General features: G+C 53.2%; 1 protein-coding gene across 1 annotated transcript in view; it reads left to right on the top strand.

Annotated features, from left to right (window-relative positions):
- Positions 1 to 6015: 6015 nt before the first annotated feature.
- Positions 6016 to 16489, top strand: part of Muc2 (mucin 2, oligomeric mucus/gel-forming) — a 32008-nt gene continuing 21534 nt past the window's right edge. The window contains 24 exon segments of the mRNA XM_032891753.1: positions 6016 to 6124; positions 6851 to 7112; positions 8139 to 8253; positions 8648 to 8738; positions 8838 to 8947; positions 9081 to 9291; positions 9458 to 9583; positions 9813 to 9930; positions 10013 to 10151; positions 10338 to 10448; positions 10537 to 10606; positions 10804 to 10941; positions 11048 to 11212; positions 11702 to 11796; positions 11999 to 12125; positions 12515 to 12770; positions 12995 to 13047; positions 13158 to 13258; positions 13618 to 13772; positions 14035 to 14173; positions 14777 to 14884; positions 14966 to 15145; positions 15264 to 15503; positions 16173 to 16329. Of these exon segments, the coding sequence (XP_032747644.1) occupies positions 6049 to 6124; positions 6851 to 7112; positions 8139 to 8253; positions 8648 to 8738; positions 8838 to 8947; positions 9081 to 9291; positions 9458 to 9583; positions 9813 to 9930; positions 10013 to 10151; positions 10338 to 10448; positions 10537 to 10606; positions 10804 to 10941; positions 11048 to 11212; positions 11702 to 11796; positions 11999 to 12125; positions 12515 to 12770; positions 12995 to 13047; positions 13158 to 13258; positions 13618 to 13772; positions 14035 to 14173; positions 14777 to 14884; positions 14966 to 15145; positions 15264 to 15503; positions 16173 to 16329 (3343 nt within the window). The 5' untranslated portion in view covers positions 6016 to 6048.

The raw sequence follows: 16489 nt of genomic DNA, 5'->3' as shown, positions 1-16489 counted from the left end.
CCATATGCAGTAAATAAAATATATAGGAATTAAGATAAAAAAAAACCTGGACTAATACTCCCTTCATGAACACAGAGGAAAACATTCTAAATGTTGGCAAATGAAATCCAAAGTGATTAAGATGTGACATGGGAGGGTAAGAATGGTCAGTATGCATTGCATGTGTGGAAAATGGTCTAACATCAAATTCAATTAATACATAAAATTTAAAAGTGTAATTAGATATAGTCTAGTCAGGAAGGCTTAATGGCTTAATGCAGTATCATTCAACATACTGACAGACCGAAAGCCACACAACCCTCTCAATCAAGTCAGAGAGGCAGTCTTGCAGAAATGCAACACACATTCCTGGTAAACTCATGAGCTAAATATAGAAGCGGACTTCCTTATTCAGGTAAAGGGTATCAACAAGGCCAGGGCTGCTGGGACGACAGAGGACAGAGTGGTTTTCCAGAGACCAGGGGCCAGGCCAGGGTATCTGCTTTCCTCGATTCTCATCAGCACTGTACTGGAAATCATAGCCCGTGTACCCACGGAGGGAAATAAATACAAATGACTGATTGGAAAGGATGTGAAGCCTTCACTATTCACTGGTGACATGATTATCTATCTCAGTTTAATTCTGAGCACCCACATAGGTGGCTTACAACCACCTATGACTCCAGTGACAGGGAATCTAAGACCTTTTTCTGGTCTCTGTTACATACGCACACACAGGCACACAGTTGTGCATGCATGCACACATGTACGCACACACACACGCACACAGATTAAAAAAAAAACCCAAAACAAACAAGCAAGCCCGTCCAAACCTGCAAGTGTTGGTAAGGATAGTAAGACATTGGAACTTCCAGGCAGTGGTGGCATCACACTCCTTTATACCAGCAATGGGGAGGTGGCAGAGGAGGCAGGGGCAGGGGCAGGGGCAGGGGCAGGGGCAGGGGCAGGGGCAGGGGCAGGGGCAGAGAGGCAGGGGCAGGGGCAGAGGCAGAGGCAGAGGCAGAGGCAGAGGCAGAGGCAGAGGCAGAGGCAGAGGCAGAGGCAGAGGCAGAGGCAGAGGCAGAGGCAGAGAGAGAGGCAGCTGGATCTCAGAGTTCAAGGCCATCCTGGTCAACAAAACAAGTTCCAGGAAGTGGCGGGAGTGGGGTGTGGGGTGTGGGTGGAGGAGGTGAAAGAAAGAAAGGAAGGAAGGGAGGGAGGGAGGGAGGGAGGGAGGGGGAGGAAGGGAACTGGAATTGTGCATTTTGGTGACTGTAAAATAACAAGAGTCTGGTGGTCCTTCAAAAGGCTAAGCATAGAAGCGCTGTATAATACAGAAATTCTCTCTGTTGGTTAGAAACAGAAGAATCCAGAGCAGAGTCTTACGATATTTGTACACTGATGATGAAGACAGCAGGAAAGACGACAACTGCGCTGTGGGAAACGACCCTAGTACCATTAATCGGTAAACGGATAAGGAAAAATGTGGCTTAATCCAGCCCTGCAAAGGAGGGCACTTCTGAAGTGTCACAGAATGGATGGCGTCAAGGCCACTGCAGTCAGAAGGATGAACTGACCCTGCACACCCCCCGCCCCCTTATGGAAATCCCTAGAGTTGTCGAGAGAGAGGAGGCAGGAGGGTAGAATGAAGATTGTATTTAACAGTAGCTAAGGTGGGAAACGTTATGTTACGTGTTGTCTCGGTCTCTATATCTTAGCACCAAGCAATTTGATATAGGAGTGAACAAATACCTATCATGGAAGTATCAAAAATATGAAATACTGAAGAAAAAAATCTGACAAGATGTAAGAAAATGACAAGTATTGCTGAGAGAACCAAGACCTAAACAGAGGCCTACGCAGAGCCACAGGCCGGAGGACTGAGCTTTCTGATGGTTGATTCTTCCAAACTGATCTGTGTGTTCAATGCAACCTCAATCAAAATCCCTTCCAATTTAAAACATAAAAGACTATCTATATACCACCCACTCTCCCACTCACCCATCCTACCACTCATCTACCTACCTACTCTCAATTCAGTCATTCAGACATCTATCCGCCACTCATCCACCCACCAGTCATTCATTCATACACCAGCCCATCCATCCATACTGTATACTCTCTGACCTGATTTGCCATATTGGAGCTTGCCTTTCTCATGTTTCAGGGGAGGACCTACAGAGATGGTTGTGTGACAGATGGCAGTCTGGGCCTAGGCTCAGGACTTGGTGTTTACTTCGTGCTTGCGTGACTGGGACTGGGGTCTCCTTTAAGAATCCGGAAGGACTGAGAACTGCGGCTTCTCTGGGAGTACTCTGCTTACCACGGTGGGAATCACTAGCTTCCCACTTCAGTCAAGGCCAGCTCTCTGGGGTTTGGTAGCCTGGGGTCTACATGAGTGTTAAGCCAACCTCGTTTCCTGTGCCCAGAGAGACTGTGTTGAGGTAACTGAGACGTAAGATCCTCAGTAATTCGGTTTCTGCTACAGATGCTAATAATCAAACAGATCACAGAGCATCATGGGGGATGGCCTGCGACCATACATATGGCCGACACAGTAAAGGTCAGTGAGGTAACATGAGATCAAAATGGGGTAGGGAAGAGAGAGGAGCTGTCTGGGGTAGGGAGCTCCAAAGCTGCAGATTGGATGGGCTGTATGGCTGCCTCCCCCCCTGAGTGAGGAGGGGTTGTGTCGGGCAGGGTTCTTCAGAGAAACGGAAGCGCCAGGGTGCGTGCTTGTGTACACATATAGGTGAGTGTTACTTTAAGGAACGGCTCGTGAAATGGTGGGGCTGTCTGAAATCTGAAGGAAAGTCAGCAAGTGGGAGACTCAAAGCCGGGCCGGAGGCAGCCTCCTCTTGGCCTTGTAGACCTTAGTCTCTCTTTACTACCCACTCCAGGGAGGACCAACTGCTCACATTTGGAATAAAGCAGAAACCTACCTCCATGGAAGCATCAAGACTAGTGTCTGACCGAACACTGAGTGCTGAGACTCAGCCATGTTGACAGACAACAGAAACCACCACAGAAGGCCACTGAGAACAGGATTGAGGCTTGGATGATTCTCATTTGGGGGAGGACTCCCTCTTCTCTCTTCCCTCATCAGGTCTTCTGCCTCCCTCTCCCTTCTCCTCTCGCAGCCCCTCCCCTCCCCCAGCTTCCGGATGAGTCAATGTGTGGACAGGCAGAGTGGAACATTCACTTTGGGAGCCTGTGACGTCTTTGCTGCCTCCTCCCTGTCGTCAAGGCTGTAAATTTTGTGCAGTCCCTAGAAACAGTGTCTTGTCCAGATAAACACTGCAGGGCGTGGGGCCAGCAGAAGAAGGCCCAGGGTGCCTGGGACCCTGTCCACTATTGGTTTCGGTTCCAGTCTAACTGTGCAGGAAGTCTGACGTCCAGCAGGGTCCACCTGTGACTGGGTGGTACAGTCATTGTCACCTTGGGCCACCACATCCTTGTTGAAGACTGTGACACTTCCCAGGAGCTTCCTCAAAGTATTGATGTCTCCTTTCCTTCACCATAGTCCTGGGGGAGAGCTGCAAGGAGGTGGAGCTGAGAGTGGAAAACTGAGCTTTGAGATCGTGGCAGCTGCCTGTCAGACCCCAGCACAGAGGAAGGTCAATCAGGTGGATAAAGCCACCCTCGGTGTGTTTGCCACATCCAGAGGTGGTCTGAGAATCTGTCTACATGTGTGTTGGCCTCTGTGTGGTCCCTCAGTGCTGTCCAGCTCCTATTCATCTTGTTGCAGAGCCTTGTCCCTGCCCCCAGGGTGTCCTGGTCCTCATCCTTCACTAGGGAACCACAAAAACCAAAGTTGGCGGCTGAGAAGCAGGCGGTGAAACAAAAGCTTGACAGCCTTTGCTGCCATTTGCCCTCAATCAGCTCCCTCAACTACTAGCGTTGTGGTTTGACCGCTGTGCCCAGCCTTGTGCTGGGCTGCATGGCATCAAAGCTCATCTAAGCCACTCCAGATACTGCAATGGGCCAAGAGGTCTGTGAGTATCAGGTCATTCAGCTTGCAGTCACCACAGCTTCATTCAGCAGGAACACAGTGCTGACCTTATCTACCCAAGGAGATTCCAGCTTCCTCATCCAGGAAGGACTCATATCTTCCATGTGGAGAGGACCCATCTTCTCAGAGCTCAGCTCAGAGGTCTGTCCTGGGCATCATGAGTTTGGCCAAAATCCCTCTGACTCCCAGTGTAGCAGAGAAAGCACGGCATGGAAAACCACAAGTTCTTGGGACCAGGTCTATCCTTGGTTTCTTCAGGGCATGGTGCCAGCCTGAGGGGCCCACATAGAGAATCCAAACAATGGTTTCCTTGGCCCAGCTGGTTCTAGTTCCCTAATCCCTATTTCTTTGGGCTCAGGCCACACTCAGATTCCCCCACGTGCCTGAGCCATGGTGGGGAGAAGAGCATAAGACCAGGGCTGATGGGCACAGTGAGGTGGGAAGACTGGCTCCCACCCATGCCCAAGCTCTTGGTCATTTTTATCTCCGATGTCTTTCCAGTGCCTGGAACCCTTTCTGGCTCCAGCTAGGATGGCACAGAGGTCCCAGAGGACTAAGTGGGTGGCATCATAGGACACTACTATGACCAGCAGTACTGTCTCTCTAGCCCAGGATGTGGCCTTTGTTCAGAACTGGAGGGAGAGTCTAGGGGAGGAGATGACACTCCCCATCCAGGGAACCTATGACCATCCATGCCTCTCTCCTCACTCACCTCTGCAAGTTGGGGACAAAATTGGAGCCTGAGGCACCTTGTGACCAAATCCACAGTGTGTGCTCTAACCTAAGTCAGGACCTATCCTCTTTTTCAGGAGGAGGAAACATGGAGGGCAGGGGTGCTCCCCAGGTCTCAGTTCATGCTCACAGCATGGGTGACCACCCCTGTCTCTCCATCCTGTGTGGACCTCAGGAACCGGTGTCTCTCATAGGCTCCTGTTTGTGGTTTTTACCAACTCTGATGTAGCATCCTGATTCCTGGAGGCATTTCCAGATACTGGGGAGGCAGCGACATATAGTTTTGGGCTAAGTTCAGGGACAGACAGAAGATCACCAGGGTCACCCAAAGGATCATGTCCTTTGAGTAAGAGCTGTGGCTAGGAACACAGGACAGGCTGCCTGAGCCCACATATCCTCGGGAGAAGTGTTAGCCCTAGGAGACTCTGCAGGGACAGGACCTGCTGGAGTTGGGGCTAACCCCTCTTCTCAGACTGCATTCTCACAGAGTGGCCACTTGAGACCTCAAGCTACTTCCTCTTGTACCCTGGGGACACGAATCCAATGAGAGTTGTTGCCTGGGCTGAGGGCTGCCCAAGTTTTAATTACATGTAATTCCAGAGACTGGCAGAGCCTGAGAAAATAAGGGGATTAGAGAGTAGTCTTAGCTGGGCTCAGTTGAGTACAGCAGGCTCCATGGAGACAGGTGGCCCCCGTGTCCCCACTGCTCCTTGCCTTCTGGATCACGAAATGGGGTCAGGCACCCCCTCCCTCTGGAGTCTTGGTTTCCTGACACTCTTTCTTTGTCTTCCCCAGATGATGTGAAGTGAGGTGCATTAGGAATCATGGTTGCCTCAGCCCGCACAGCTTGTGGAGAGATAGAATGGAGCCGGGGACACCTGAAAACTCCGTATTCTAAGGCTGTGTTGGAGCTTGCAGGGCTGAGCCTGGGAGCATTGTTGGCAGAGGTTTGGGGGCTATGGCAGACTTTGTGGGATGTAATTCCAGCATCTCCTGCTCTCCCCACCTGACAGTGGCCTGGCTTGTAGCTTAAAGGAATGGAGTTCGCTTGGGGTGTGTGCTGGCATTGGGATAATTGGGGCTATGACATCCTGAGGAAGGCCAAGTTTACCCAGGGAGTCATATAAAGATAAACTCAGATAACTTGAATCAATATTTCCTCTCTGGGACCTGTGGAGCCCCCACAGCTGTCTTCCTGATAACTCGGCAAATGCCCCACCCACCCTTCGCACCTCCCTCGTCCTCCGCCCTCGGGTGCCTGCTAGGCATATAAGTCCTGGACCCCTGTCCTGGGATGCTCTTCTGTGCCACCCTCGTGAGCCACCATGGGGCTGCCACTAGCTCGCCTGGTGGCTGTGTGCCTAGCCCTGGCCTTAGCCAAGGGCTTGGAACTTCAGAAAGGTAAGGGGCTGGGTACTCTGGGTAAAGGGACGGGCAGAACACCCTGAGGGTGGGAAGGCAGTTCAGAGCAATTAGCAAGGGGCTTCTGGAATAGGAGAGGGTCCCCAGTCAGAGCCACTGCAGTGGGACTTGTCTTAAGGCTCGTACCACCACTCTGAGGTTGAAAGCTGAGGCTCCTGCACCAGGTGGGTGAGAAGCGGGGATCCCTGAGGGATCATTGTCCGTGGTAGTGGGGGAAGCATTGGATGTCCGGAAGAAGCCAAGCTTAGGATGGCTTCAGGTATAGGGGACCTTTGGCAAGACAGTGTCTCTGGAGAATGGGCTGAGTGTTCATATGGGACACTTCTGTCCCATCAGGATAAAGCTGTAGATGGGGGATGTCCCAGGGGGAACTCTTGAAGACTGAGCTTCTTGCTGGGTGAAGAGTGTGTGGAGAGGGGCTAAATGGAGCATCAGTTGAGAGGTTTGAGGTAGACAGAGCGACCACGTTGCCTGAAGATCCCTCTACCCTCTCCCTGCTTGGACTCCACCTTGTCTGAGAGTCTCTGCAGAGGGGTGACGAATATTTAACAGAGACTGTGTCTATAGGGGGAACCAGAAACCCTGGTTCGGGGCCCCAGATGGTTCGGTCCCCGTGGGGGGACCTCTGAGGTTAACTTGGAGGGTGGGCTCAGGGAAGCCCTCCTCTCATCTGGGTGTCTCACTGTGTCCCCACTGTTCTCCCAGAAGCCAGATCCCGAAACCATGTCTGCAGCACCTGGGGTGACTTCCACTACAAAACTTTTGACGGCGATGTCTTCCGATTCCCTGGTCTCTGTGATTACAACTTTGCTTCTGACTGCCGAGACTCCTATAAGGAATTTGCCGTGCACCTGAAGCGGGGCTTGGACAAGGCTGGGGGTCACTCCAGCATAGAGTCCGTCCTGATCACCATTAAGGATGACACCATCTACCTCACCCACAAGCTGGCAGTTGTGAATGGGGCCATGTGAGTGGGATTACTACTCTTCTCTTATGTCCCAGCAGCTAGGGGGATGTTTCTAGCTCCTCAGAGCAACTTTTCCCCTGAACATTTTGTATAACTTAGCCAGCCTCCAGGATACCCTCTTCCTCTCTGGTACATGTCTAAGTTTGAGGTTTGAGCTAGGCCATGGATTTATTCAACAAACACTGAGGAGTTCCCCTCTGTAGACCAGGGGTCTTGGGTATCTTGTGAGTCCCCTGTAGATTTTCCTTAGGGGGGTCCAGTGGGATAGGTTGGTGGCTGCCAGAGCATGTCCCCCAAGACTAAAGTTGCAGAAGCTCAGAAGGGAGAGGCTGCTTGCCCTGCCCCATTGTTCCCTGGTATTGTCTCTGCAACAATGAGGTCCTCTTAAATGCATTCCTGTCCTGCAGGTTCACCTCCTGGGGATTTGCTCTTTTCCTGCTTCGGGGTTTCTGTGTCCTGCATGGGGCTCTCCCAGCGTTCCCTTACCTTGCTTGTTTGGTCTGTCTGGGTTATGCTGTCATGTGTGGGTTAGGGCTAGAGGCTCAGGGGCTGTCGTATGGCAATTGCAGGCCGGCACAGGCATGGGATGGGGTCTTGGCATAAGGGCAGTCCCAGGATGATGGGCTGGGCGGGAGTTGAAGGTCCTACCCTGGCAGATTCTATGAGGAATAACCTAGAGAGGGTTGGGGGGTCTCAGTCCTCAAGATATCCCAGACCCACTGCCTTTAGGACTCCTGGGAAAGCCTCTACTCTGGTCTCAGAGAGGGCACAGGAAGGAAATAGGGTGAAGGGCCTGGCCCTGCCCCAAGGAAATCCACCTAGCCCAGGACAAGGGCTTTCTGGCCTCCTCTCTGAGCTTGGCTCAGATGAAAACAGACAGGCCATGTAAGGAGTCAGCCTGGGACTGACTTCACCCAGATAACGCCCATGGCCTCAGCACCGTATGGACAGCAGAACCCTCATGAGGACAAGTGGGTGGGTTCTGGGATGATGGATTGGTGAGTGACCCCATAGTGGCTCCCACAGGGTCAGCACCCCACACTACAGCTCCGGGCTGCTCATTGAGAAGAACGATGCTTATACCAAGGTCTACTCCCGTGCCGGCCTCTCCCTCATGTGGAACCGGGAAGATGCCCTGATGGTGGGTACCAGCATCCTGGGCTCTGGGGTGTAGGACTCCTCTGTCTGGCTAGAGGCCTGGTGGCTCCATAGAAGGGTGGGAGATCCACACCTCATGATTGGAGTAGGATCCTGTGTGGTAGAGAAGGTTGCCGGAGATGGTGATTAGTACCAGAGACTCCACTATCCTGTCCTGAGAGAGGCTCGGCTCTCTGTGTTATAGGTGCAGTGAGCTGTCTCTAACTGTCCTTCAGAGATGGCCATTTTGGTACTCTACACTGAAGTACCTTTCTAGTGGCTGACCCCTGCCTCTTCCCAAGCTGCCCTGTTTGAAAAGCTGCCTAGACTTAAGGGCTCTCTGGAAGATGTGCTGGGCTCTGAGGTCTGCTCACCTGCCTTCCCTTCTCCTCCAACAGGTGGAGCTGGACAGCCGGTTCCAGAACCACACCTGTGGTCTCTGTGGGGACTTCAATGGCATGCAGGCCAATAATGAGTTCCTCTCTGATGGTGAGTGTTAAGCTGGTCTTGTTGAGAGGGAGACAAGGGTGTGATTGCAGGCTCCCGGTTCCTTCCCGAGGAACCAATGCTGACCAGCTGTCTCCCTAGGCATACGCTTCAGTGCCATTGAGTTTGGGAACATGCAGAAGATCAACAAGCCTGAGGTTGTGTGTGAGGACCCTGAGGAAGTACAAGAGCCGGAGTCCTGCTCTGAACATGTGAGCCACCACTGGGGGACTCCAGGCTCTCTGGAAACCTGTACTTACTGACCTTCGTTGGGGATCTCTATGCTCTACGGGGAGGGAAGAGAGGCATGAACAGCTGTCCTCATTCATGTCTTTCCATCTTAAGCGAGCTGAATGTGAGAGGCTGCTGACCTCCACAGCCTTCGAGGACTGCCAGGCCCGGGTGCCCGTGGAGTTGTATGTGCTCGCCTGTATGCACGACCGTTGCCAGTGTCCGCAGGGTGGTGCCTGCGAGTGCAGCACCCTTGCTGAGTTCTCCCGCCAGTGCTCCCATGCAGGTGGCAGACCTGAGAACTGGAGGACTGCCTCACTCTGCCGTAAGTAGCTGGTGACCCATGGGTGCTTGGAGGCCATTCACATGGTGCTCAATGTTAGTGTCGCTGGGTTTAGTGAGACCCTGGTGAGAGCCATGTCTGTGCTGTATGTACCAGCGGCCTTGGTAGCTCCTTATTTGTGGACTGATGGCGCTGACTTTGCTTGTAGCCAAGAAATGCCCTGGTAACATGGTGTACCTGGAGAGCGGCTCGCCCTGCGTCGACACCTGCTCACATCTGGAGGTCAGCAGCTTGTGTGAGGAACACTACATGGATGGCTGTTTCTGCCCAGAAGGTATGTCCTCTGAATGACCCTTGTCCTAGGGACTGGGTAGGGAGCAGGCAGGGAGGGTTGGGACCCTTCCAAGAGCCCTGAGGGCAGTGAGATGAGAGAGAACCTTCATTGACAGCTCAGGGCTCCAGACGCCTGTGGGTGGAGGTCTGGCTGGAAGCCTCACCTTGGGGGAGACTGGGACCTCCTGAGGCTTTCAGGGTGAGTTTATATCTCTGGCCGTCTATCGCAGGCACTGTGTATGATGACATTACGGGCAGTGGCTGCATCCCTGTGAGCCAGTGCCACTGCAAGCTTCACGGACACCTCTATATGCCAGGCCAGGAGATTACCAATGACTGTGAGCAGTGGTGAGTCTCAGAGCAAAGAGGTTGGGGGTCAGACAGGCTGGGGTGTTACTGAGTCTTGACGCTGTGCCCTGCTTCTGGGCAGTGTCTGCAATGCTGGTCGCTGGATGTGTAAAGACCTGCCTTGCCCTGAGACCTGTGCCCTGGAAGGTGGCTCCCACATCACCACCTTTGATGGGAAAAAGTTTACCTTTCATGGGGACTGCTACTATGTCCTGACCAAGGTAGGCCAGCCAGGATGGGGCTGGGGGCCCTCTGTCTTCTGAGGAGGGTGGAAGGACGGATTCTGGAGAAGGCTGTCCTTGGGGTGGTGGGTAATACTGCTCTTAGAAACAGGATGGGAAGTGGGGGATGTAGAGTGCAAGGAGGCTGTCAGATCCTCAGTAACTGCACCGTCCTTTCTCATACAGACCAAATACAATGACTCCTATGCCCTCCTGGGTGAGCTGGCCTCCTGTGGCTCGACAGACAAGCAGACCTGTCTGAAGACCGTAGTGCTGTTGACTGACAACAAGAAGAACGTGAGTGCCTCCACCCTTCCCTTTCCAGTATTTCTGGGTCCTGCGTGCAGGCCCTCTCAGCTCTATGTGCCCTTGACATTTCTTGCAGGTGGTGGCCTTCAAGTCAGGTGGCAGTGTGTTGCTCAATGAAATGGAGGTGTCCCTGCCCCATGTGGCAGGTGAGTGGTTCTGCTGCCCGTCAACAGAACCAGATGAGATTCGAACAGCCTAACAGTCTGGGCCAACGAGGGGCCTTGTGTCCCCAGGCAGACTATTCTAGGGTCCTTGCCAGTGGTAGGGGGTGGTGGGCATGCCACTTCATAGTACGGTGGAACCATGGAGCCCTGCTGCCTTTCACCATGTCCTTGTCTTACAGCGAGCTTCTCCATCTTCAAACCCTCCTCCTACCACATTGTTGTGAACACGATGTTTGGGCTGCGGCTGCAGATCCAATTGGTCCCAGTCATGCAGCTTTTTGTGACTCTGGACCAGTCTGCCCAGGGACAAGTGCAAGGTGAGGGGCTCTCTCCTGTCTTGTCTCTGAATGAGCCCCACGAGGGTCCTGTTTCTCCCAGTCTCCCTACCCCCAGATTCTTCCTAATGGTGTCCTGGTCCTGTAGGTCTTTGTGGAAACTTCAACGGCCTAGAGAGTGATGACTTCATGACGTCTGGTGGGATGGTGGAGGCCACGGGGGCTGGCTTTGCCAATACCTGGAAGGCCCAATCAAGCTGCCATGACAAATTAGACTGGCTGGATGACCCCTGTTCCCTCAACATTGAGAGCGGTAAGGCTTGGGGGGGAGCTAGTTGCTGTCCACTGACTTGTCAAGGACACACAATCCTGACAGTACAGCTGTGAGCAGATGAACACGTAGGCTGTGGGTGAGGGGTGGGTGGAGGTCACATGGCCCATGGTGCCGGGGGTCAACACATTTGCCTGCTGTTTCAGCTGCTTTATAGTGGCCCCAGGGTGGCAGTGTTCCAGGTGATAAAGTAGATGGGTTGGGCAGGCTAACTGCTAGGTGGTGGCTCTCATCTAGGATGACATGTGCTCCTACCCATCTCTCTGTCCTATATGTGGAAAGGGAGAAGTTATGCAGAGAGGTCTCATCTTGCTCGTAGCTGCTTGGAGTTATGGTGGGAGGAAGGAAGGAAGGGGTCTGGCTTTGGTCTCACAGGAGACCATGTCACCTTCCCTCTGGGTGATCAGACTTCAGGCTCAGGGCATGTGAAAGGGAGATTGGTCCATGCTAAGGTTCTGATCCACTCCCCAGCCAATTACGCTGAACACTGGTGCTCCCTACTGAAGAGGTCGGAGACGCCCTTTGCCAGATGCCACCTGGCTGTGGATCCCACTGAATACTACAAGGTGAGTTCATCCCCCTAACACTGCACACTCAGTGCCACCACAGTGTACTATGGGCACCTAGCTGAGCTGTGAGGGGCTGGGTATGTGTGTGTACCTGAGTGCTGGCATGCGTGCGCATGTATGTTCACTTGAGTGTACGGGGTGCTAGGGCCATGCACCTGGCTTCCTCGCCTCACTGTCTGTTGTTTGGTTTATCTCCCAGAGGTGCAAATATGACACGTGCAACTGTCAGAACAACGAGGACTGCATGTGTGCAGCTCTTTCTTCCTACGCTCGTGCCTGTGCAGCCAAGGGTGTCATGCTGTGGGGCTGGCGGGAGAGTGTCTGCAGTGAGTGCTTCCCCACTGGCTGATTCCTACCTAAGATGATGATTCGGGCTTGGGCTGGGAGCCCTGAGCACAGCAGTCCAGGGAGAGGGGCCAGTTCCTTGTAGCTGCCTCCCGGCTTCTGCCAGAAGCAGCAGATTTCCTGAGTTTTTAGACTCTCTGCTTGCAGCAAGGAGCATAATTCTGTAGAGATGGACTATGGGCTAGCCACAGCTTTGGAAGTTGAGTTCAGGGGCCCAGGAGGGATTCTCAGGGTGGCTGGCCTTCTGGCTTTTGGGCTAGGCAGGTATCTGCAGTCCTGGTGGAGGGAGAAACTCAGAGACAGCCTATGGGGACAGTAGTCAGAGTCCATTCCCTTTGCCCCTTCCTTACTCCCGTGGTTTCCTCTGCAGACAAAGATGTGCACGCTTGCCCCAGCTCACAGATCTTCATGTACAACCTGACCACTTGTCAGCAGACCTGCCGCTCAATCTCAGAAGGCGACACCCACTGCCTCAAGGGATTTGCACCTGTGGAGGGCTGTGGCTGCCCTGACCACACCTTCATGGATGAGAAAGGTCGCTGTGTGCCCTTGTCTAAGTGTTCCTGCTACCACCATGGTCTTTACCTAGAAGCAGGAGATGTGATTCTGAGGCAGGAGGAGCGTTGGTAAGTGTCCTGGACTTGGCAAGGGGCCCATAGAGTGGGGCAGGGGACTGCTCTTGAATCTCTACCCATGAGTGAAAAAATGGCAGACTCTACCCATGAGACCCAAGGCTCTCAAATGGTGCAGAAATGCCAGGGGTGAGATTCTGAGAGTGGCCCGGCTGGCAGCTGTCCTGTGTGGACACAGATCTGGGCCCCATTCATCCCTTCCCACTTCTCTTTCATAGCATTTGCCGAAATGGAAGGCTGCAATGTACCCAGATCAAACTGATAGGCCACAGTAAGTGGATGCTGCCCCTGTATGGCCACAGCTTGAGTCTTGTTTCTTCTACCCACTCACTGGGTGCCCTGAATTCACCCTGAGCTAACACAGACTCCTTCATCCCACAGCCTGTCCGAGCCCCCAGATCCTTGTGGACTGTAATAACTTAACTGCTTTGGCCATCCGGGAACCCCGTCCCACTAGCTGCCAGACACTGGTGGCTGGCTATGTGAGTGCCAGAGAGGGCTGCTGTGGGTGGGCTGGTTGAGGGTGTTCTGGATGCCCTGGTCCATTGTGGAGGGTAAAGGCAGACTCCCACAGTGACAGTTCATTGGGCTGGGAGCTGAGTCTTGCGAACATGCGGGTTGATGCTCCTTGTGACCCTGGAAGAGAAGTGGTAGCCTGTATCAGTGCAGTGGTCAGTGTAGCGGCCTTGACCAGCAACTCTACCTGGCCTCCCTGACCAGGGTGAGCTTGAAGGGAGGGGTCTTAGGAGAGAGGAAAAGAAGTTGGGGGTCTCGGACACTGTTAGATCTCACGCGGGTATCTGTACTTGCTGGGCCCTTATCTGAGCCCTTCTTATTCCAGTACCATACAGAGTGCATCAGTGGCTGTGTGTGTCCCGATGGACTCCTGGATGATGGCCGTGGTGGCTGTGTGGTGGAGGATAAGTGTCCTTGCATCCACAACAAACAATTCTACGATTCTGGGGAAAGTATCAAACTGGACTGCAACAACACATGGTGAGCTGGCCCAGTCAGGCTGCACTGATCGACTGGGCTGGTTTTATGGGGATACAAGGTGGTCCCCACTCTGTTGATGGAGCAAGTCTAGTCTCTACCCCTTACCCTAGAAGTCACTTTTAGGCCAGACATGCTTGCAGGTTTCCTACATGGACCTCCTCAGGAGGTATCTCCATGGTGTCCAGGGTCTTACCAAGCTGCTCTCTAGGAGATGAGAGTCTTGGCTTCAGGACCCTTCAGGCTCCTCTACTTTTCTCCTCAGTACTTGTCAGAAAGGACGTTGGGAGTGCACCCGCTATGCATGCCACAGCACCTGCTCTATCTATGGGAGTGGCCACTACATCACCTTCGACGGGAAGCACTATGACTTTGATGGACACTGCTCCTATGTGGCTGTCCAGGTGCGATTGTGGACCTGTCTGGGAAGAAGCCTGCCCTGAGATTTGGAAGAGGGTCCTGGGAGTGGGAAGGCCAGCCTTTCCTCACCCTGGAACCCACACACTGCCAGGATTTGGGTTCCAGCAATGAATAGAGAGGGTGTGGTAAACCGCTCTCCTCCTTCCAGTGCCCTACCCATTCGTAGAGATGAGGGTTATTGAGAAAGCCCCCGTCCTGTGTGTGTGTGTGTGTGTGTGTGTGTGTGTGCGCGTGAGTGTGTGTGTGTGCGCATGTGCATGCATGTGCATGTGTGTGTGCATGTGTGTTCGAATGTGTGTGCACATCTGTGCACACATGTGTGCATGTGTGTGTACATGTGTATAGATAGACCAAGCTACTATTCCTTGTGCTTTTTGGCACCAATATCCATGGATAACAGAAGATCTGGCTGGGTGAGGTTTGAGTTAGGGTCTCTCATCCCAGATGGGGAAGGGCAGAGCACTTTCTTTTCTACTCAGAGGGATGCTGTAGTCTTGCCAGCTGGGGTAGGCACCTGTGTCTTGTGTGTCCTGTGTGTCCTGTGTGTCCTGTGCCTTCTTCACTGACACTGTCTTGCTGGCCTCCAGGACTACTGTGGCCAGAACTCTACCGGTTCTTTTAGCATTATCACTGAGAATGTCCCCTGCGGTACCACAGGTGTTACCTGCTCCAAGGCCATAAAGATCTTTATTGGGGTGAGTGCTGCTGGTTTCTGGGACAGGGGATCCCTTGGGAACCCTTGGAAACAGACAATGACCATCCTTTCCTCTGGATAGGGGACAGAGCTGAAGTTGGTGGATAAACACCGTGTGGTAAAGCAGTTGGAAGAGGGACACCATGTGCCCTTTATCACACGGGAAGTGGGCCTGTACCTAGTGGTGGAGGTCAGCTCTGGCATCATCGTTATCTGGGACAAGAAGACCACCATCTTTATCAAGCTGGATCCCTCTTACAAGGTAGGCCACCGGGATGCCAGCTGTGCCTTGGGCTGCCTCCAGCATAGGCCCGGTGGATGCTGCTCTCCCTTACCTCAAGCTCTTCTCAAGCTGGAGAGTCCTGCTTTTCTTTCTGCAGGGCAATGTATGTGGTCTGTGTGGGAACTTTGATGACCAGACCAAAAATGACTTCACCACTCGGGATCACATGGTGGTGGCCAGCGAGCTGGACTTTGGGAATAGCTGGAAGGAAGCTTCCACTTGCCCAGATGTGAGCCACAACCCAGACCCCTGCAGCCTGAACCCACATCGCCGCTCCTGGGCAGAGAAGCAATGCAGCATTATCAAGAGTGATGTGTTCCTAGCGTGCCACGGCAAGGTACATTGGGCCTGCAGGCATGGTGGGGTCACAGCCAGGTAGGCAGGGCTGCATGCATAGGAGGGGCCACAAGTGTCAGCAGAGGCACAGGTGTGGGTTGCCTGTGGGCACGAGCAAAGGGCTCTGTAGGCAGAGTCCCACTATAGGTGTGTTGTGGTTCTGGTCAGTGGCCATGGTTGGGGTCACTAAAAGAGACTGGCTAGGATGACTGTGGCCATGTGAGGGGTGTGACCTGTTATTAGTTTTACTATGGTTGCTTTGGGGACTCCTGGCCTCTCCAAGTAGGCTAAGGACACTTGGAGCCATGTTGCTGCACCCCCATGAGGTGTTTGTTCTTTGGCTCTGTGCACTTTGCTCTTTGAGTCAGTAATTAGATGATCAGCCTTTCTCTCTGAGAGCCTGGCTGGACCCTGACCTCCTCTACCATGACTACATGGTCACTAGAGAGGGAAAAAAAGGACTTATTTTGTTAGTTCCTGGAGGACATCAGGGGGTGGGCTGGTTTTAGGATGGTCATCAAGGCACTCAGAGTATGAGTGACAGATCTATTGGCCCCGAGTGGCCTCAATTTGAGTGTTCTCCCTCCATCAGCCACTCTGGCCCTGGGCCTGAGCTCTGGGCCTTCTAAGGGCAGTGTGGACCTAGGGCACATTGAGGTCTTCTTCCTAGGTGGACCCCACAGTCTTCTATGATGCCTGTGTTCATGACTCCTGCTCCTGTGACACTGGTGGTGACTGTGAGTGTTTCTGCTCCGCCGTGGCCTCCTACGCTCAAGAGTGCACCAAGGCCGAGGCCTGTGTGTTCTGGAGGACGCCAGATCTATGCCGTGAGTGCCCATGGCTGACAGCACTTCCTTCTCCATCCAAGTGATGGTTGAATGTGAACCATCCCACACTTGCCCCCAGATGTCCTTCCCTGAGCTGTAGTAAGACTTGTGTTATAGGAGTGAACTGGTCCTGCACTTTTCATACTCCCTGACTCAGGCA

This window comes from Rattus rattus, chromosome 2 (assembly GCF_011064425.1).
Source record: "Rattus rattus isolate New Zealand chromosome 2, Rrattus_CSIRO_v1, whole genome shotgun sequence".
NCBI lineage: Eukaryota > Metazoa > Chordata > Mammalia > Rodentia > Muridae > Rattus > Rattus rattus.
The sequence above is the reverse complement of the archived record's forward strand: the minus strand, read 5'-3'. Positions and strand labels throughout refer to the sequence as shown.